Source organism: Chlorocebus sabaeus, chromosome 9 (genome assembly GCF_047675955.1).
Source record: "Chlorocebus sabaeus isolate Y175 chromosome 9, mChlSab1.0.hap1, whole genome shotgun sequence".
NCBI classification, from domain to species: Eukaryota; Metazoa; Chordata; class Mammalia; order Primates; family Cercopithecidae; genus Chlorocebus; species Chlorocebus sabaeus.
The window spans coordinates 65,435,086-65,457,047 of record NC_132912.1 but is presented as its reverse complement, the minus strand read 5'-3'; the positions used below and the strand labels follow the sequence as shown (position 1 = coordinate 65,457,047).

Here is a 21,962-nt window from a genome sequence, read left to right as displayed (position 1 = left end):
CTGAGGTTTTCTGATTGAAAGTATCCCGAGTTAAGGAGAAGTGTTAAAGCACCATGGGAATCTGTTCACCAGGGGTATATTGTACTTGTTTCAGATGCTTCAAGATAATACACTAGCTTCCAAGATAAGTGCCTTTTTTTTTTTTTTTTTTTGAGACGGAGTTTCACTCTTGTTGCCCAGGCTGGAGTGCAATGGCGTGATCTCAGCTCACCACAACCTCTGCCTCCCGGGTTCAAGTGATTCACCTGCCTCAGCCTCCCGAGTAGCTGGGATTACAGGCATGTGCCACCATGCCCGTCTAATTTTGTGTTTTTAGTAGAGACAGGGTTTCTCCATGTTGGTCAGGCTGGTCTTGAACTCCTGACCTCAGGTGATCTGCCCACCTCAGCCTCCCAAAGTGCTGGGATTACAGGCGTGAGCCACCGCACCCGGCCAAGATAAGTGCTTTTTATTTCACTGCATCTTAGATCAATTATTTGGAATCCTTTTGGTAAGTTAAATTTAAGAGCTATAACTTAAACCACCACATCTCTATGATTACTCAATAAGTAAAATGTTCTTACCAAAAATTATTCTTTAAATGGCCTATATTGTAATTATGTTGTGAAGAACCTAGAAAAAACAGAAAGAGGCCAGGCGCAGTGGCTCACACCTGTAATCCCAGCACTTGAGGGATTGAGGTCAGGAGTTCGAGACCAGCCTAGCCAACACGGTGAAACCCTGTCTCTACTAAAAATGCAAAAATTAGCCAGGCCTGGTGGCTGGCACTTATAATCCCAGCTACTCAGGAAGCTGAGGCAGGAGAATCGCTTGAGCCTGGGAAGTGGAGGTTGCTGTGAGCCCAAATCGCGCCATTGCACTCCAGCCTGGGCAACAGAGCAAGCCTCTGTCTCAAAAAAAAAAAGTACAAAGAAACAAAAGGTGGCAAGAATTTCCTTTTTTAAAACATCACATGTTATGAGGGTCAGAGTAGTGAAGTGCCACCAGCTGCAGCCTTCTGAGAGGAAGTGCTGCTGCACGTTCAAATGGAATTCTGTCCTACATCCGCCAAGCGCGCCAGTGGAGTGGACATGACACACACTTTTCTTCTAAGCTCTGCAGTTTAACATATTACAAGTGAGTTCACTTAACTAGCAAGGAATCAGAAATGTATCTTTGTTCATTTTGATCGTTTTGATGGATTCTGTTTTCTCTTACATGAGGAGACTTTGTGGACTTCCAAATGGCTCCTGGCATAAGTGCCGGTTGCTGCTATTGTTAGTTCCTTGAGGGTCTCATGAGTCAGAGAGGAGAGGGAAAAACCCACTGCAAGCCATGCAGTGGTCCCTTCGGGTAGTCACCTTGGGCAGTCTGCAGTGTTGGTGCACGTCATCCCTGCACACCCGCCTGCTGTGCTGTGGCTGGAGCTTGGGTTTGCAGTTGTCTTCTTTCCAGCACCCAGGGAAGCATGGCCTCCTGGCGGGTGTTGGCCACTCCCTGCTTTCTCCTGGCCTTTGCAAGCACAGTGCAAGGGTGTTTGCTGAAAAAGACCACTGGGCTGTCAGTGTACCCACGCCCATCGGGGCTCATCACCCTGTTGCCACCTCCCCAGGACTCTTCTGTGACTATCATTCATAGCCTGAAGTCTGTGTCCAAGGGAGTGTCCCAGGAGACAGCCACTTAACATGGTAGGAGTAGCAGGTGCTAAAAGGTTTATGCTTAAATGCTCCCCATGGACCCCAAGTTGCCTGCTAGTTTGAGTGGCCTAACCCATTTAGGCTCAGGCCCTGACAGGGTGTGTCTGCGCCACTTCAGGGTGTGAAAGCACGAACAGCTGCGGAAAGCGTGGGTTTTCCTGATGCTGGCTGCTGCTGCCTTCCAGATTAGGGACTGTAGCGGGGAGACAGAACAAAGGAACACATGTGCTTCTGGGTAAGCTGGCCCATCGTAGTGGGGGACATAAGGTATGGGGGGGCACATACCACTTTGGTATGAACACTTTGGTTGTACAGAATTCTTTCTGCAAGACTGAGAGGAGTGGGGCTTTCTGTCCTTGACTGCTGGATTCAAATAAGAACCAGTAGAGGACCTGGGGACTTTCACACTCACTGCAGGGGACTTTTAATTGTGGGATCTCATGGACAAAAGGGGATAGTTCCATTCCTCCATGGCTCTATGGTTCTCACCCCCCAGGAGTACAAAGCTGGGCCCCCCCCCCCCCAGCCACCTGAGTACATTTCTCAGCATGTGCCAAGCACTTTGGAGGCAGGTGACGGATGTGCCAATTATCTGTATTCTGAGGTGTGGGCCCCCTTCGTACTCTGACGACACAGAGACATAGAGAGCTCTTCTCCGTGTTGACAGGACACAGTGTGGTCTGGCTTCGGCACAGTGGCCATCACTGTGTTAGCATTCCTGACACACTGCTATTGAAAGCCCCAGCCTGCTGCCAAATTACATGTAGACAGTGGTTTCACTGTAAAATGTTGTGGTGCTTGTTTGCATTCAGTCAAATACTTTGCACTTAAACATGGGTTAAAGAGACAAGTAAGTCAAAAGACCTTAGCAAAACCTGAAGTTAAATTTACGCCCATTCTTTATAATGGCATTCAGATTAAAGCCATCAAAATGCAAAATGCTGTGATTATATCCTTCGAGGGTTCAGGCTGGATGCTTGTTTTATATTTCTGCATTACTGTATTTGCAGTGATTTTGAGAGGCAGGAAAATGCATCAGAGGCATTGATTTCTTCTTTAACAAAAAATAACCCTAAAATTGAGAAAATTCTTGAGAATGCAGCCATTTTGGAAATGTAGATAAAGAAGAAAAATGCTGAAGATTTGGGTGGTTTACGGAGCAGTATGATTTTGTCATTGCTGCCACCTACTGTATGTGGTTGATGTTTGTTTAAACTTAGGAAGTTCATGAAGGTGAGGCTGTTGAAATAGATAATTAGAGCAAGGTAGACATCATTAGTTTATAGCATTTCTTTTCTACTCCATAAGTGGCTCTTAATTACTGAGACAGCCGCCAGCTTTCATTCATTACCTTCAAGTGGATTTAAAGGGCTGGTTTCTTTTTTTTCTTTTTCTTTTTTTTCTTCTTTTTTTTTTTTTTCATTTTTAAAGTTCCTTTGCCAAGGAACCTTCACAGTAATGCTGTAAAATGTGTTCAAAAGCTTAAGATGCCAGGGGATTTTCTGAGCATACATGCAATAGGTTGTTTTAAGGAGTTAGTTTTGTTTTGTCTTAATTTGTAGGAGCAATGTTCTGGGATCGGATTGTAAATTAATTTCTATGAAAGAGGTGAAAATCGAGCTAGTGGAGCTAATGTGAGTCGCAGCAGTTGACTTGAAAGACATTCTTTTATTAGTCCTAAAACAAAGCTTCAGATCAACCTGCTAGTTAAATGTAACAAGCAATATAGACTCTTGAGTCAACAGAGGTCCTTCTCTTTTTATTAAGACCCAGCTGTCAAAGGGTCATTAGGTCCTTCCTGTGGAAAACAACTTGCCCATTAATGTATGGGGTGGTCCCTTGACAGGATTTCTGAGTAAGTGCCTGACACTTCGTTTTTGGAAGAATCTAAAGCTGTTAGAGACTTAGATGTTGAGACTCACCAGGAATAATGTCTTCAGCCATCGCTTTTAGTCTTTGTGAAATATGCCACAATATGTGTTTGGAATGCTGCTGCTAGCTGCGTAAATTGACTTAGAGTGCCACTGTCAAAGGTTGAGGAGCATAAACTTCACAGAGATCAAATCACTATAACTGCGAAGAGGCCACATTCTTAAAGCGAATGCACTTCTCTAGTGTGATGTTTTTACCTTGTCGCTACTCATATTACTTCTAGTGGCTCCTGTTCTAAGCTCTGGGAATGCCACAGTGAGGAATGCCCCTTTATTTTTTCTGCCCTAGGCTATTTGCTTTCTAGAAGAGAAGGCCAAGCAGGGTCTCCTGAAAAGCCTCTCTCTGATCTGGGCCGTCTCTCCTACCTGGCATATTGGAAGAGCGTCATCTTAGAGTATCTCTACCACCACCATGAGAGGTACATCAGCATCAAAGCAATTAGCAGAGCGACGGGCATGTGCCCACATGACATTGCCACCACTCTGCAGCACCTCCACATGATCGACAAGAGAGATGGCAGGTGAGTCCTGGGCAGCTCCGTGGCTCAGCATCCCACACCAGAAAGGGTCCCTGGAGATAGTTAAAGATCGAGGTTCCCTAACAGTATGAACAAACCTTTTCTCCTAAAAATAATACATGAAATGACACTTTTTTGCTGGTTGGATTCCAGTGTTCTGTACCCTCTCGTTGAGGTGCTTTCTGATTTTTCCTAACCTAGATAACGTTAGTGCTAGCATATGTCCATATGTGAAGCTGAAGTGAAATTTCAGCTTGTGATTACATCTTGTTCTGCCTTATCACATTACAGATTTGTCATCATTAGACGGGAAAAGTTGATATTGAGCCACATGGAAAAGCTGAAAACCTGTTCCAGAGCCAATGAACTTGATCCAGACAGTCTGAGGTGGACCCCAATTTTAATTTCTAATGCTGCAGTGTCTGAAGAAGAGCGAGAAGCTGAGAAAGAGGTAATGATTGTCTTTATCATCCTAAGTTGTGTAACCTCAATCTTGTAGCATTCTTAAGCTAAGAAAGTCATTAAGATCGTTGTCAAAAGCTTGGTTATGTAGAGATAGCATGTGAAATGATATGGCACTAATTTATCCTAACTGAGGTTTCATGGTAAGACATGATAATTTTATTGAATTGAGTATGAAAAATGAAACATTTATCATTGATTACAAAGCAGCATTTTTCACTACTGAGAGCATGTAATCAGATCAAATTCGGTGCTGAGCTCCAAGGCTGCAGTGTCAATCGATTCTTTGTGTTTATGAACTTGCTTAAAGTGCTCCATGCCAGTGAGCATGTAATGTAGTGATAAAGGACTCAAATCAATTCGCTGCATCATTAATACTGCTAAATATCCCATGAAACCCAATCTTCTTTGATTTGTTATCCTAACTGATGCAAAAGGTTCCTGAGATGATGCAGCTGGAATGTGCTTGGCCGGCTGGCTGTCCTGATCAGAACCGACTTAGAGACACTTTGCCATTGATCCTCAGAGGCTCTGGCTGTGTAACTGCCCTCTCACTGGCCACCATTTTTACCCTCCCCACTTAGGCTGAGCGGCTAATGGAACAAGCTAGCTGCTGGGAGAAGGAGGAACAAGAAGTCCTGTCAACTAGAGCTAACAGTAGGCAATCACCTGCAAAAGTACAATCGAAAAATAAATATTTGCATTCCCCGGAGAGCCGGCCAGTCACAGGGGAGCGAGGGCAGCTGCTGGAGCTCTCTAAAGAGAGCAGTGAAGAAGAGGAGGAGGAGGAGGAGGACGAGGAGGAAGAGGAAGAGGAGGAGGAGGAAGAGGAAGAGGACGAAGAGGAGGAAGAAGAGGAAGAAGAAGAAGAAGAAAATATTCAAAGCTCTCCCCCGAGATTGACGAAACCACAGTCAGTTGCCATAAAGAGAAAGGTCGGTGTCTGTTTAGATTTTCTATCTGAGTCACCTTCCATCAAATCTTATTTGTCATTGCAGACATTCTCTCTATTAGTATTTCACTCTCTGTTCTTTAGTCATAGTTTATGTGTGTGTACCCAGTCCTGCTGATCATATGTCATAATCGTTTATCTCACAGTCATGATTTTGTTTACTTTTTGAGGTTTGTTAGCAGTGTGACAGGAAACCAGGGACAGGCCAGCCTGGTAGTCTAGTAGTCACTGCCACCTGCTGGTCTGCAGGAGTAGAGTAACTGAGGTTTATGGGAACAGAAAGGGGCCCCAGAGAGCACTTAAACCACCCTCCAAGACCTAGAGGCCAGGAGACTTCTCTAAGGTCATATGACTCATTAGAGATGGAAACAGAACCAAATGCGTGCTCAAGACTCCAAGCCTGGGCCGGGCGCAGTGGCTCACGCCTGTAATCCCAGCACTTTGGGAGGTCAAGGCGGGCGGATCACCTGAGGTCAGGAGATCAAGACCAGCCTGGCTAATGTGGCGAAACCCCGTCTCTGCTAAAAATACAAAAAGTTAGCCAGGCATGGTAGCACGCACCTGTAATTCCAGCTACTCAGGAGGCTGAGGCAGGAGAACCCAGGGAGGCAGAGGTTGCAGTAAGCCGAGATGGCACCATTGCACTCCAGCCTGGGCAACAAGAGTGAAACTCTGTCTCAAAACAAAGCAAAACCAAAAGACTCCAAGCCCAGTGCTCTTCATGCTGTTTCTTTCTCTTGTTCTTGGCACAGAATTGTTAGAAAGCATTACTGAATCTCCTCAGATCTTAGTAGTCCAGTGGTGTCTCTAGATAGACCATATCATCTCCAATGGTACAGAAAGTAAAGAATTGACTTTGTTTTTAGGTAACTGCTCACCCAGATCTGATATCTTTGTCTTCCGTATCTATCTGGGACATAGAGGAGAGCCAATATTGTTAGTTCAGCCAAGCCTGATAGAGATATCACAATACAAGCTTAAGGCTCTGCCCAAGGCCATCCGATATGGCATCTGTTAGGGAACTTGCTGTTCTAACTCCCAGCTCAGCGCTCTTCTAGGCTTGGCAGTCTTCTGGAAGGGTCTCCATGGGGAGGTGGTAGAAAGGAACATCCCACAAAGTAGACGTCAGGCTTAAGAATAATGTTTCCATTTCTTAGGAGGAGTGTGTATTCATGTGTTGTATTTATAATAAAAGAAACTTGTTCTAAAAGTATCAAAAACAAGAATCATCCAAGGCATGATCTGAACTGGACTCAACCTGAAGAAAACCAGTTCTCTACCTTGGCTTCCTTCATATTAGGGAAAATTCCCTCGTGGATTAAAGAGGACAGGCAGACTGGGGGAATAATAACCGTAAATGTTAAATTACGGAATATGATTAACCGGCTGTGTGTGTGCTTCAGTGAGCATTCAGAGCATTACAAAAGTAAGACACAAGAATACTTGGAGGCCAGACACAGTGGCTCACGCCTATAATCTCCATGCTCTGGGAAGCTAAGGCAGGAGGATCACTTGAGCTCAGGAGTTCAAGACCAGCCTGGGCAACAAAGCAAGACTCTCTCTCTCTATAAAAAATAAATAAATATTTTTAAAATAATAATAATTCTTGAGTACAGTTTACCTGGAGGTTAGCTTTTAACCAAGCATATTGAACCCTTCTTTGCAGTGTATTTTCAATAATCTGGGGGGCAACAATTACATCTTAGCAGCAAATCTACCTGCTATTCCTCTTTGAATTTTGTGTCATTAAAAACTTTTTTGCTGGGGGGAAGATATTTTATAATTACAATTATGGAGAGTCATTTATGCCAACCTTTAGTGCAAACAGAAAAAATATTTTTAGGCCAGGTGCGGTGGCTCACGCCTATAATCCCAGCCCTTTGGGAGGCCAAGGCAGGTGGACCACTTGAGCTCAGGAGTTCAAGACCAGCCTAGGCGACATGGCAAAACCCTGTCTCTACAAAAAAGAAAAACAAAAGAAAAAATATTTTTATGTCATACAAATAAGACATCTGGCAGGTCTTTAACGTTTTTAGATGCCTTCTATTAAAATATTTTGCCAGGTTATCAGTTGCTTACATCTCAGCAGCCACCAGTACTTGACTCTGTTAACATTATAAACAGTAATCCTTTTTTCAAGTACCTTTCCTTTCATTTTCATAGTTCCTGAAGTCCTGTGGAATGAGAACAAGTAGGTTGGTCTTGTAGCATATTTCCCAGTGCTGTCCATATAGTGGGTGCTCCTTCAAGAGTTATCAAGTATTAAATGTGTTAACCCTGTGGCTAGTTAATTACGGCACCATTTATAAAGACGTTAGAGTCTGTGATGACCTTAAATGTCTGTGATGTGAGGAGTACTGAAGCCAGCAAGTACCACTTGGAAAATATATACTAGAAGAGCAAAGCTTAGTTTTTAAAATCTCCAGTCAAGCTGCTAGGATGTTCCCTCTCAAAGCATCTGCTTGAGTAAATAACTGTTTTATTTGGAAAACACTTGCCTGTGTAGTTGGAGCCCGAGAGGGATGTTAAACATCAAATGGAAGGTTAAGTACAAAGGCATTACAGAAGTCTCTACGTGTAAGATTCTCAGACACGTGTTCAGTACACGTCTACTGCGTGTCGACTCAACCATTTAATTTCTCATGAGCTCTTATGTGTTGTGTTTGGAATTAATTTCAGAGGGCTTTTGTACTAAAGAAGAAAAGGGGTCGTAAACGCAGGAGGATCAACAGCAGTGTAACAACAGAGACCATTTCAGAGACGACAGAAGTACTGAATGAGCCCTTCGACAACTCAGATGAAGAGAGGCCAATGCCACAGCTGGAGCCTACCTGCGAGATTGAAGTGGAGGAAGATGGCAGGAAGCCAGTCTTGAGAAAAGCATTCCAACATCAGCCTGGGAAGAAAAGACAAACAGAAGAAGAGGAAGGAAAAGACAATCATTGCTTTAAGAATGCTGACCCTTGTAGAAGTAAGTAGAGGAATGATAAAAACCTTACCCTTGAGAATGTCTGTATCTGACTGGGTGCCAAAGAGCAGGCCTCTGGCGTGATGCCCAGAGGCACCTGGGAAGTGGTGCTGATGTACCTGGAGCAAGTGCCCATCTGCCCTTTCCCATCCTTACAAGCTTCTGTCCCTTCTTCCTGGAATTGGATTTTATGTTAAACAACTTCTAAGGCCAGAACATTCCTCTAGGTGGGTTCATCTTACTTACCAGAAATTGGCTTATCCCCCAAAACTTTTAAGTCTGTTGGTAAGAAACACATTACATTTCTTTGATTCTAATATGTACTTTTTTTTCCACATTTAGTATTTCTGAAATCAAGGTATATATTATTATCAATGTGAGCATTGAATGGAATCGTTTCTTTTTTTCCTGGAAAACAAATATTAGTGAATCAATAGTACATCTTATAATCAGTGGTGTCTTAGTATATACTACTATAAAGATTCATCTAAACTAAGCTGAGCATGATGGCTTACACCTGTAATCCCAGCACTTTGGGAGGCTGAGGCAGGTGGATCACCTGAGCCCAGGAGTTTGAGACTAACCTAGGCAACATGGCAAAGCCCCATCTCTACAAGAAATACAAAAATTAATCAGGTGTAGTGGTGTGCACCCGTAGTCTCAGCACTTTTGGAGGCTGAGGCAGGTGGATCACTTGACCCTAGGAGTTTGAGACCAGCCTGAGCAACATGACAAAACCCCATCTCTACAAAAGATACAAAAAGTAGTCGGGAGTGGTGATGTGTGCCTATAGTCCCAGCTACTTGGGAGGCTGAGATGGGAGGATCACGTGAGCTCAGGGTGAGCCATGATCATGCCATTGCACTCCAGCCTGAGTGACAAAATGAGACCCTTTCTCAAAAAAAAAAAAAAAAAATCATCTAAATTTACCCACACATCAAGATTAGCTTTGATAATATTGTATAATATAGAAATCAGTAAACTGATTTAAGTTGACAGGGACAACCTTCCTTTTTAAGTTGACAGGGACACCTGTACCCCATCCTCTAAAAAATATACTGAACACCCGTGAATCGTCTTTCCTGCTGTATTTAAAACACCCATCCTTGCCTGTCAGGTTGAGAACGTGTGCTCCCAGCTGAATCATGAGGGTTTATGGTATACTGTCTCTATTCTCTGGCCGAGATGACTCTGTTCAGAACTTACTCTAATCTGGGGAACAGGCCATCTCATGTCCCTGGGAACCACAGGATCACTCTAGCTTTTGAAAAGCCACAGTTTTAAGAACAAGCATCTTCTTGACTTTCTTAGTTCACAGAAATGCTATTCCTGCATACATTTCTTTGCTGAAGGAATGACTTCTTACTCTGGGTATAGAGAAACCAAGCCTTATTCTTTGGGGTTTTTTGTTTTGTTTTTTTTTTAAACAAATCAACATACAAACCACAACAAACTGCGATGAGCAATCATTTTGTGTGTGAGAATGAGCTTTGTTTCCCCTTCTTGGCTGTCTTCTCGTATTATGTCTGACTCCTTTCAGGATGTCCTTCTTTCTTAAGAATAATTGTCAGAAAACTCATCTACTGATTTTGGGAGTTGTTCCAACAAAAGCTGGTAGGTCCAGTAGCATGTAGAATAAGAATACGGAATCCAGCCAGGCATGGTGGCTCATGCCTGTAATCCCAGCACTTTGGGTGGCTGAGGCAGGCAAATCACCTAAGGTCAGGAGTTCAAGACCAGCCTGGCCAACATGGTGAAACCCCATCTCTACTAAAAGGACAAAAAATTAGCCAGGCGTGGTGATGCATGCCTGTAGTCCCAGCTACTTGGGAGGCTGAGGCAGGGGAATCGCTTGAACCTGGGAGACAGAGGTTGCAGTGAACCGAGATCATGCCACTGCACTCCAGCCTGGGTGACAGAGCAAGACTCTGTCTCAAAAATAAAAAGAATGTGGAATCCGGGGGCACTGGCATGGCTATTACCTGCCATTGTGAATAGAAATGTCCTGAGATGACTCTTAACTCGGGCATGGTACTCGGCACTTCTCAAGGAACCATTCTGCATCATATATGTGTTCTTTTCAGCTGGTCAGTTTGAAAGTAATACTTGCAGGTAAGTTTTTCTGTAATCCTTTTATTACCTAAATCAGCCAGTGCTTACTCTGCTATTCACCGGTTGGACTAGAACTCACTCTCTTCTGGCAGAAGGGATATCTGTTTTATGATGATTGTGAGATCTTATTTTTATTCTCCAAAATAGAGTTTCTAATAAAACCATTGTTCTATATAAAGCTTTTCCTTTAAATTGACCACTGATTCTAGAAGATTAGTGTAATCTAAAGATCGTAAGAATACTTGGGTGCTTTATACATATATTTATTTATATATTTATTAATATGTATGTAGTTATCCATCTGCTTATATAAATATGTACATATTTACATCTATATTCACATGTGCATATAGGTTCAGTAAAAATAAGGTCACCTGAACTGAAATGAACTTCACAATTATGGTTTGTTTCTGATTGTCTTTAATATTCAAACCTTACATCAGCAACATGCTGATCTAGAATTCAATGTGGACAGAATTAGTGATAAAAAGAATACCTGCATTTTAAATGTTCAGGAATTTGCTAGTAATTACACTGTAGTTTGTATCATGCAAAAATGATGATCCTAAAAATGATGATGACAAGTGCATTTGTTTTGGGTATTTAGTTATTTACTGATTTGTTTCAGAGGTATACAGCTTATTTTTATGCCAGAGAGCACATTCAAATCAAAGTAAATAAATCATGTCATCCAAGATAATTTACATCCTATAAATGTCCACAGAGGTTTACTTTCTCTAGGTAGATATGAGAGTTAAGGCTTCTAGTCATTTTTCGAGGACAGTAATGATTTGTATATAAGCTACCATTAATTCCTTTCCCCTGTATGTCCTAATTTGTAAATGTTCAAATTTATTTTTTTTTTACACTGTGGAACTCTAGGTTTTTGCATCAGAGAATGTCTTGTTCATTAAACTCAAATAAGCACATTAGCATTGCCTATATCCATGTGTTCCCAATATGTTACTTTCCCAGGCCTAGGTTATTTACTTGGTTTATACCACAATATTATTACACATTACCCTTGATTATGTCTTTACCATCAACTCTCAACATGCCAAATTGAAAGCAGTGTTTGCTAATTAATTTAGAGGAATGAATTCAAGTTGCCCATGGTTATGCTTTCTAAGACTGTTTTTCTTCCTTCCCCTTTTTGTCTCTTCACTAAGACAATATGAATGATGATTCGAGTAACTTGAAAGAAGGCAGTAAAGACAATCCCGAACCTCTAAAGTGCAAACAAGCGTGGCCAAAAGGAACAAAGCGTGGTCTGTCTAAGTGGAGGCAAAACAAAGAGAGGAAGACCGGATTTAAACTGAATTTGTACACCCCACCAGAAACACCCATGGAGCCTGATGAGCAGGTAACAGTGGAAGAACAGAAGGAGACTTCAGAAGGAAAAACCAGCCCCACTCCCATCAGGATTGAGGAGGAGGTCAAGGAAGCTGGGGAAGCCCTGCTGCCTCAAGAGGAAAACAGAAGACAAGAAACATGTGCCCCTGTAAGTCCAAATACATCACCAGGTGAAAAACCAGAAGATGATCTTGTCAAACCTGAGGAAGAGGAGGAGGAGGAGGAGGAAGAAGAGGAAGAAGAGGAAGGGGAAGAAGAAGAAGAAGGAGGAAATGTAGAAAAAGATCCAGATGGTGCTAAAAGCCAAGAAAAAGAGGAACCAGAAATCTCCACAGAAAAAGAAGACTCTGCACGTTTGGATGATCATGAAGAGGAGGAGGAAGAGGACGAAGAGCCATCTCACAACGAGGACCATGATGCCGATGACGAGGATGACAGCCACATGGAGTCTGCCGAAGTGGAGAAGGAAGAGCTGCCCAGAGAAAGCTTCAAAGAAGTACTGGAAAACCAGGAGGCTTTTTTAGACCTTAATGTGCAGCCTAGTCACTCGAACCCAGAGGTCTTAATGGACTGTGGTGTCGACCTGACAGCCTCTTGTAACAGTGAGCCCAAGGAGCTTGCTGGGGACCCTGAAGCCGTACCCGAATCTGACGAGGAGCCACCCCCAGGAGAACAGGCACAGAAGCAGGACCAAAAGAACAGCAAAGAAGTCGATACAGAGTTCAAAGAGGGAAACCCAGCAACCATGGAAATCGACTCTGAGACCGTCCAGGCAGTTCAGTCTTTGACCCAGGAGAGCAGTGAACAGGACGACACCTTTCAGGATTGTGCCGAGACTCAAGAGGCCTGTAGAAGCCTACAGAACTACACCCGTGCAGACCAAAGTCCACAGATTGCCACCACTCTGGACGATTGCCAACAGTCAGACCACAGTAGCCCGGTTTCATCCGTCCACTCCCATCCTGGCCAGTCCGTACGTTCTGTCAATAGCCCAAGTGTCCCTGCTTTGGAAAACAGCTATGCCCAAATCAGCCCAGATCAAAGTGCCATCTCAGTGCCATCTCTGCAGAACATGGAAACCAGTCCCATGATGGATGTCCCATCAGTTTCAGATCATTCACAGCAAGTCGTAGACAGTGGATTTAGTGACCTGGGCAGTATCGAGAGCACAACTGAGAACTACGAAAACCCAAGCAGCTACGATTCTACTATGGGAGGCAGCATCTGTGGAAATGGCTCTTCACAGAACAGCTGCTCCTATAGCAACCTCACCTCCAGCAGTCTGACACAGAGCAGCTGTGCTGTCACCCAGCAGATGTCCAACATCAGCGGGAGCTGCAGCATGCTGCAGCAAACCAGCATCAGCTCCCCTCCAACCTGCAGCGTCAAGTCTCCTCAAGGCTGTGTGGTGGAGAGGCCTCCGAGCAGCAGCCAGCAGCTGGCTCAGTGCAGCATGGCTGCTAACTTCACCCCACCCATGCAGCTGGCTGAAATCCCCGAGACGGGCAACGCCAACATTGGCTTATACGAGCGAATGGGTCAGAGTGATTTTGGGGCTGGGCATTACCCACAGCCGTCAGCCACCTTCAGCCTTGCCAAACTGCAGCAGTTAACTAATACACTTATTGATCATTCATTGCCTTACAGCCATTCCGCTGCTGTGACTTCCTATGCAAACAGTGCCTCTTTGTCCACACCATTAAGTAACACAGGGCTTGTTCAACTTTCTCAGTCTCCACACTCCGTCCCTGGGGGACCCCAAGCACAAGCTACCATGACCCCACCCCCCAACCTGACTCCTCCTCCAATGAATCTGCCGCCGCCTCTTTTGCAACGAAACATGGCTGCATCAAATATTGGCATCTCTCACAGCCAAAGACTGCAAACCCAGATTGCCAGCAAGGGCCACGTCTCCATGAGAACCAAGTCAGCGTCTCTGTCACCAGCCGCTGCCACCCATCAGTCACAAATCTATGGGCGCTCCCAGACTGTAGCCATGCAGGGTCCTGCACGGACTTTAACGATGCAAAGAGGCATGAACATGAGTGTGAACCTGATGCCAGCCCCAGCCTACAATGTCAACTCTGTGAACATGAACATGAACACTCTCAACGCCATGAATGGGTACAGCATGTCCCAGCCAATGATGAACAGTGGCTACCACAGCAATCATGGCTATATGAATCAAACGCCCCAATACCCTATGCAGATGCAGATGGGCATGATGGGCACCCAGCCATATGCCCAGCAGCCAATGCAGACCCCACCCCACGGTAACATGATGTACACGGCCCCTGGACATCACGGCTACATGAACACAGGCATGTCCAAACAGTCTCTCAATGGCTCCTACATGAGAAGGTAGACAACGTGGGCAGTCCACAACACCTACGGGGTATCACTATTGGATCGATCTGCACAAATACCTTTGAAGAGTACGATTTCAAAACCAGCAATTGGTGTGAATGCAAAAACATTTGTTGGCACCATTTATTTAAAAAAAAAAAAAAAAAAAGCTGTATGCAGCAGAAAGCCTTATACAAGTTGTTTTTCTTTTTTTCCTTTTCCTTTTTTTTTTTTTTTTTTTTGGTACCTTCATTTCTGTTACTTTTATATAAAATTCTCTGCAAAGGAAGGCCTCTCTTTGGACTACAATATGGAGGCAGCCACTTGTTGTGCCTGCTTCTGTTAAACAATGTGGATATCAAGCCCCCCCAAATTATCTGTTTTAATATTGAACCTAGAGCTTTTTTTTTTCCTTCCCTGTCCACTCCATGTAAATGCCTTTAGCATTTCAGTTATTGTATATTTTGTTTAAGGTGACACTTCAGCATGCCGCTAATGTCTTTGTTAGTGACAGTGCATTTTGTAGTACTGTACAAGTGTTGTGCTAACAGTAAGCCATTTCTTAAGTTTTTTGCCTTGATTAGGGTGCCCTAATTTGAGGGTTTTAAAAAAAACTATATTTTTGTTAATTATAAAACTGTAAAGAGCTATAAAAGCTATTCCCATTTGGTTAGTCAAAAGGGTTTTATTGCTAAATGTTTGGTGTAAAGTTGAGACCCTTTTCCATTTTGGTGACAGATTTCTTTGGGGAAAAAAGGCAGCTTTCTGTTTTATAAATGCAGACTTCTGTTTATTGAATGAAGCATATCTCAGTGTTTATCTGTCAGGTTTTGAAACATTTCATATATGTCCAAATACTTGGCAGGATTTAAAAAAAAATAGTGAATTTGGTGTAAAGTTGCTATTTTATGGAAATGCCTCTAACTTTACATTTTCATTCCATCTGTAGATTTTTCTATCTTTATAAAATATTGGAGTTATTTTTTAAGGAAAAATAGAAAAGTAGCTTGTGAATAGCTCAAACTAAGCTTACAAATCGCATGTAAAAAAGCAAAAAAGTTATTTGTGTCTGTTTATATTGCTTCCTTTTTTGTAGCCTTTGTACCTGTACAGGGTGACAGTAAGGGCCAAGCAGGAGAGGCGTAATCCTTGTATAAAATAGGATCCAGCGACACTCTTGTATTTATCTGTTCTCTTTTTAGTCAGTCACTTCAAAAAAAGAAAAAACAAACAAAAAAAAGCTGTACATTTTAACATAAAATAAATTATGATGAGCCATTTTTAGCCTCTTGTGTCCTGTCATATTATGATTGATAGAGAATGACCAATGGAACTGTATCATGTGTCACGCCTCAGAACACATACACATTTTGGGAAAATAAATTATTTAGTGTAAATTGGAGTTACGGGATTTTCTGATTTGTTTTGACTTTGGGGGAGGGGTTGGCAATAAATAAGAGTAATATCTAATAAAACCATCACATATACCAAATACCTATTTAATAAATTAATTTATAATGGATTTTAATGCTTTTCATGAAAGTTTATTTTATGCGAGTGCATACCTTCTGTATGCCAATCATTGTCTTTAAAATAAAGTGAAATTGTTTTTTTCTTTTGGACTTTGATCTTCATTTGCAAAGAGATCCTGCACAAATATCCAGCTGCCTCACTCGCACCGTCTGTAGAAACACCCCTCCGAGCCTCGCACCAGGGTAGCAAACTTCCTTTTTATAAAGATTAATACCAAAAAAGCACCCAATTTGGGATTGTATGTTTGAAACATCGTCGTCTTTTTAAAAAGTGTGAACGTTTTGCTCTGTTGTGAATGATTAATTGTATGTTTTCTTTAGAGCCTGAAGTTTAGACCCCCTGCCAAAAGTGAATATTCACAAGTATAGCGTTCAGAGAAAGTTCTGAGTGTTGCTTGAATTTGGTTATTTGAGCAGTAAGTCTAGAAATGAATTCTTGACCTAGCACCCGTGTGAAACTGGCCCGTTAAGCTCTCCAGGTATCTGAACATGTGTGCTCGCAACTCCTCTGTTAAGCAGGTCACTACCCTGTGGAGGAAAAAAGTTGCTTTTGCACTGTTGGTCCAACACAAAAAAATTAGATGTTGCACAAAGCATAGATACAAGCCTTAAAGTGGACCCAAAATCATGCAAAGGCAGGATAGAGCATACACACCAGAATAAAAGGCCTTGTGCAGACGGAGGGTGCCCAGTGAAGTTCTGCCTTGTACTCTCACCCGTATGGTTATTTTCTTTCACAGTTACAAAGTATATTGGGTTTAGTGTCACGATGTTATCTTTTAGTCTCTTCCTTCCTCAAGTGCAAAGTCAATGGGGGTAATATATGTAATAGCTGAGGAAGGGATTCCAAGAAGACACGTCTGCAAGGGCCATCGGCACAAAGGGAAAAGATCCATTTAAGGTGCTGTGCTAGTAGGGAAAGAAACCTCTGAAACATGCTCCGAGTGGGAAGTGGTGGTCTGTGCCTGCACAAATCCAACACTGCGTCCATTCAGGAGTGGCCAAGCACTGGGCAGCCCAGTGGGCCGCACATCGGACAAGAGGCTGCCCGAGCCCTGGAGGTGGGGTTGGGGCCTGCAAGCAATCTGATGGGGAAGCTACACAGAGCCCCCCCACAGGCCCCAACCTGAAGCTGTCACATATTTTGTCTCTTTCCTCTTGGGTTAAGATTCTCTGGGGGCTGAGATTCCCCTGTGTGTTCCCTTTGGCCGTGGCCTGCTAATCACACCTTGTGGTTTGTGCGATGTCTGGGTTCCCATACCCTGCTGGCCTAACAGCCTTCTAAGGGAGCTTGTGGAAGAGTCCCAGGCATTGCCCCAGACCTGCCAAACCCGAATCTAAGAACAGTCCCAGGGACACCTCGGTTGCCCAGGCTCCCTAAGGACTGCAGCAGAGCTAGGACTGGGAGCTTCCCTGCTGGCCCCAGTCCCCACATTCCTTGATGGAACAGAAAGGCTTAGCATGGGAAGGAAACTGCTGATCTGAGATGGCCTCAGAACACCCTGCCCTCCACCTCACCCACTCTCACTAGAGAAATCAGTTCACATCTGAATGTGACGCCCAGGATTTGGCGAAACAGGAACTTGGATTCATCAAAGCTGAAATACACCATTAGATTGAGATTCATTAACAGGCCACATCGTTTAAAATCGTAACTGTGTTCTGTTATTTAGAAGAGTCGCACCAAGTGGTGGTCAGTTGCCAGCCTCACTTTTTAATAGTTGCAAGTGGTGCCTGCCCAGGTATGAGGGCATCCGCCTTCCTCACCAACATTCTGTTTTAGAAGTAATGACTCACAATATTGTCACAAAGCTTTCACAAACTCCTCCCACACACCCAACCTGTGCAGGAAATGGGGCCATTCTTTCCAATGTACAGATCAGGAGGTTGAGGCTCAGATTAAGCTACATTAATTACCCAAACTCACCCAGCTGAAATGTATGAGCTGAAACAAACCCAGGTCTTTCCAAATCCCAGCTCTTTTTTTTCTAGAACACTGTACTCTGAAAGGCCCTAATTTGTCACCTCTCTGATTTAAAGGCTTGGCTACTGAATGCATGTTGCTGTAAAAACTGTTAAGTGCTATGTAAATACAGGTCCCTTTGTGGCCACAAGCAAGCCTTGGTCTACAATCAATCTTATATTCTCAAAGTACAAGTACCGTTACATTATGAAGCAGCACCTTCCATTTCTCTGTACCCAGGGTTCCATCGTTCCTTCTACCTTCTCTGTCCCCTTTCCTGGACCCTCCTCCTCCAGGCTTAGCTGTAAACATTGATGTTCTGCAACACTCGGGCCGGGAGTATTTTCTCTTTTCTCTCATCATCTCATCTAGTATGATGACTTCAGATTCCACCTCTCTTCAGGTGACACCCAGAATTACATCCCCAGTTGTGAACATTCCTCTGAGCTTTAAATGCCACATCAAATGACCTGGGACACCTTTTGTACCTCTGCATGACAACCGAACTGGTGATTTCTGACTCCTTCTCCATTCCTGCTCTGGTCCACCCCATCTCAGTGTTAAAGCACTGCCGAGAAACCAGATCAGTTAACCCTCATTTCCCCTCCCCGTCTCGGCAGGTCCTGTCCATTTTCTGGGTTAATTCCAAAATAATCTTGAATACTAATCCCCTGGCACTGTCAGGCCAGTCCACCTCCTCCTTTCCTGTCAACAGCCTCCTAACTGGTCTTGCCTCACTTCTTAACTCCCTACAACCTGTTCTCCATACTTCAGCCAAAGGATCTTTCCAGAGTGATCTTGAAACACTGGCTTAAAACCCTTCAGTGAATCTTCTGTGCACCTGGAATACAATCAAGTCTCTCCACCCCTCTCCTTCCACTCCCGCTCTCAGCCACCAGCTCCGGCCTCAGTGATGCGCAGCTCCTCAGCCTCGAATGCTCCAGCACATTCGGAAGGTTTGTGTCTTCAAGTCTAAGAGAGGTCTTCCTTGACCACCCCGCCTAAAGAGGGTTTCTCCCCTTCCTCACTTTTCTCCACCTCCACGTCTATTTCCTGCATTGTGCTTTATCACAACGTGCATTTTCATTTTTCCTGTTGGCCCCTAACCCAGGTTTTGGCATGTGGTAGGTTCTCAATAGGCACTTGGTAACCAAACAAATATTTCCTATCTTACTTCTGAAGACTTGAAACACTTTTGCAAAAACTTCTGTTCCTCCTTTCTCCTGCCTCTGGTTCCCAGGAGTCATCTAGAAGAGACCATAACTGCAATTTTGCCATTCTCAGCTTCTGCTGCCTTCGGCAGGACCCAGAGTCCCACAAAGAGATGACAGCATGAGGAAGGTGTGGGGTGCTCAGGAAACACCAGCAATGCACCTAGCTGTGCTCTATCCTCCCCAACGTGAATTCATCTAAATGTAAATATTCATTAAAATGGAAATACTGACTTCTCTCTGGACATGGAACAGATCAGAGCTAAGCAATAAGAGAGTTCAGACGGGGGTAGCAGGATCCTGATGGGGAAGCCCAGGTTGGGGCCACTATGACCCTAGGTCCCTTTTGACCTGCATCTCTTTCCCAAGAGCCGGAATATGGTCCCCTCACACCCAAGTATGAGTCATTAAGCAATTCCATCATCTGTAGTCGTCACACACCCAGTATTGCTCTCTCCCTCACAGCCACATGAGTTGTGACTGATACACTCCATCTCTGTCCAGTTCAGGACTCTCGCACTTTCAGAGGGAACATGTACCCCTTTTCTATCTTAGCACCAGGACACACCAATTCACTGCACATTTCTGTTTATGTATCATCTTTGCCTTTTTGCTTTGCAACCCCTTTGCAGTATTTCAGGTTTCAAAATGTATTAGAAGACCAGTGCTCTTACCATGAGGGAGTCCCCGGGGATGCCCCCCAAGCCCCATGTGCATGTGAACATGAGGGCTTTGGCTCCTCCTGAGCCAAGGCGACTCTCAGAGCAGACTCGAGGCAGTCCCAGGAAGCCAGGCCCAGCCACAGGGGCACAAAGCAGGGCATATCCCCAAAGGTCACAGGGTGACTCTCAGGTGGCTTACACATCTGCTGAGGCCCTGGATTCTCTCCTCCACCCATCAATAACTTCCTCTTTCATTCTGCTGAAAACCACAACCAAACTGAAGAACCAGGCCCCTTTTTATTTTTTCCTAGAAGGCCTTTATCACATTCTGGTTTCTCCAGGCCGTTTCCGTGTCTGGTCCTTGACGGCCAGCATCTCCAACAGCAGCAACTCTCTTTGGGTTCTGTCGGGTTTGGGATTCCTGACCCTGGAAGCTGTCACTACCCACTTCGTGCCTGCTGCCGTTTTCTCCTTCAGAGTGGAAATCACGCAGCCATGGTGCTGGCTTAGCTCTCGGGGAGGCAAACGCCACACCTGAGCTTACCTGGCTGCCCCATCCTCCCATTCCACAGCAGACAACAATTTGCAAATACTTTCTGCTGTGCCTGAAAACAAGCTCGTGTTGCTTTGACTAGAAACCACGTGAAAAGAGCCTCCCTGAGGTCCCACTAGAGAGGGTCTCCTCCCTTTTTTCCCCCAAAATTAGAAAGTCAAACTCCTACTTGTCCAAATTCACCACAATTCATTGAATTTTTCTCAGTAGTGGCAGCCCTGGCTAAGAGTCTGAGGAGCCCTGGGTCCCTCAGGAAAGTGGGGGAAGCCTGAAGCAGGGGCCTCTGTACAGGGGTTCAGGACCCCTCCCCACCCAGCTGGAGGAGCACATCTAGAGATGGTGGCGCGAGCCTGGGGGTTCCGCTGAAAAGACGAACGGGGTGCAGGGGATGCCACAGAAACGCAGGATGCCGGGAAGGAGCCTGCACGGCTACGCGGGCGCTCCTGTGACACCGCTCACCCAGTACTGTTCTGTAGTTGGAAAAGCAATTTCTATTTTAAAATACTTTTTATAAGAACGTGAATTTCCTTTCAGACAAAGCCAAACGTTTAATCACAACATAATGCGTACAACATTTTAAAATTTCCCTCTTCCTTCTCACCAAAAAAAACAAAAGCAAGGCAGGGAGACTGTGCAGTGTCGCATGCTCCTCTGTGACCCAGAGCCGGGAGCCCGTCCCTCTCATTTCACTGAGAGACTGAGTGCTCGGCTCTGCCCGGGGGCAACTCTGGGTCCTCCCTGTCCCCAGCACACATAGGGAAGTTGAACAAGACGGTTTGGAAGAAGTTGAGCTTTGGTTTAACTGTCCCTTATCTGGAGTCCTAGGCCAGGGCTATGTTGTGCCTCTCCCCTCTGTCCCCCAGTGCCTCTGCTGGCCAGGTGAGTCGGGCCCTACAGTTCCCTGCCATCCCCCTCACTGTCCTGGCACTGGGCCTGTCGCCTCTGCTGCACCAGCTGCTTGTCCAGCTCCCGGAGCTGCTTCAGAAAGCCCCGGTTGGGGAGGACGCAGCGGTTCTTGGCTACTTGCTGGATGGCGTCCACCAGGGTCATGTCTTTGTGGATCATCAGGTAGGCCAGGACCAGGGTGGCTGACCGGCTGCGGCCCATGACACAGTGAACCAGGATCTTACCTGCAGAAGAAGCGGGGAGGAGAAAACCCACACTGAGGGGCAGGCGTTGGGGGCACAGGTAGGGCCCACTCCCATCCTGTCACCCTCTCGCCCACAGCAAGTGACTCAGCATTGTGCCCCACAGCTGCCTCTGTAGAACAGTGTCTTCTTCATAGGGTTGTTGAGAAGGCAAATAACCCTGTAAATAACTCGATTTTAGCACAATTTGTGCTAATGAATGGCTGCTGAGCTCCTACAGTGTGGCCGGGCTGCCTTTCCCCTGAGCACCGTGGCCAGAAAGCAAGCACCCACTTCCTGATTGCTGTTTCGGGTCTCAGGGAGGCTGGTCCCAGGTTCTCCCGGGCATGACCGTGCTCCTGGGGTGTGAACGTGTCCAGCTGGATGAATGTCTACCCCTGCCATTCAAATCCCACAGATCTTTCCGGAGGCTGCCGGGCCCCTGGCCAGCCCTGCTGATAACCAAAGCATTTCTTCCTCTCCCAGAAAACAGGGTAATTCTTTCTGTCATGACTCAATACTTGAAACAGATGAAAGCTGTAGTTCATTAAGCCTTTTGGGGGCCTCAAGTCTGTTAAGTGGCAGGGGGAAGGGGA

General features: G+C 44.9%; 2 protein-coding genes across 13 annotated transcripts in view; one reads left to right on the top strand and one right to left on the bottom strand.

Annotated features, from left to right (window-relative positions):
• The window catches only part of KAT6B (lysine acetyltransferase 6B), a 203,897-nt gene extending 187,964 nt beyond the window's left edge, over positions 1 to 15,933 (top strand). For all 11 annotated transcript variants that reach the window (XM_038009014.2, XM_038009013.2, XM_038009011.2 and 8 more), the window contains 5 exons: positions 3,897 to 4,128; positions 4,417 to 4,576; positions 5,172 to 5,522; positions 8,219 to 8,510; positions 11,789 to 15,933. In XM_038009014.2, coding sequence (XP_037864942.2) covers positions 3,897 to 4,128; positions 4,417 to 4,576; positions 5,172 to 5,522; positions 8,219 to 8,510; positions 11,789 to 14,337 — 3,584 coding nt within the window. In that variant the 3' untranslated portion in view covers positions 14,338 to 15,933. The remainder of the gene's footprint in view (positions 1 to 3,896; positions 4,129 to 4,416; positions 4,577 to 5,171; positions 5,523 to 8,218; positions 8,511 to 11,788) is intronic.
• A 4,834-nt stretch (positions 15,934 to 20,767) lies between these two features.
• DUSP29 (dual specificity phosphatase 29) overlaps positions 20,768 to 21,962 on the bottom strand; it is a 33,736-nt gene continuing 32,541 nt past the window's right edge. For both annotated transcript variants that reach the window (XM_073019040.1, XM_007962940.3), the window contains one exon: positions 20,768 to 21,369. In XM_073019040.1, the coding sequence (XP_072875141.1) occupies positions 21,131 to 21,369 (239 nt within the window). In that variant the 3' untranslated portion in view covers positions 20,768 to 21,130. The remainder of the gene's footprint in view (positions 21,370 to 21,962) is intronic.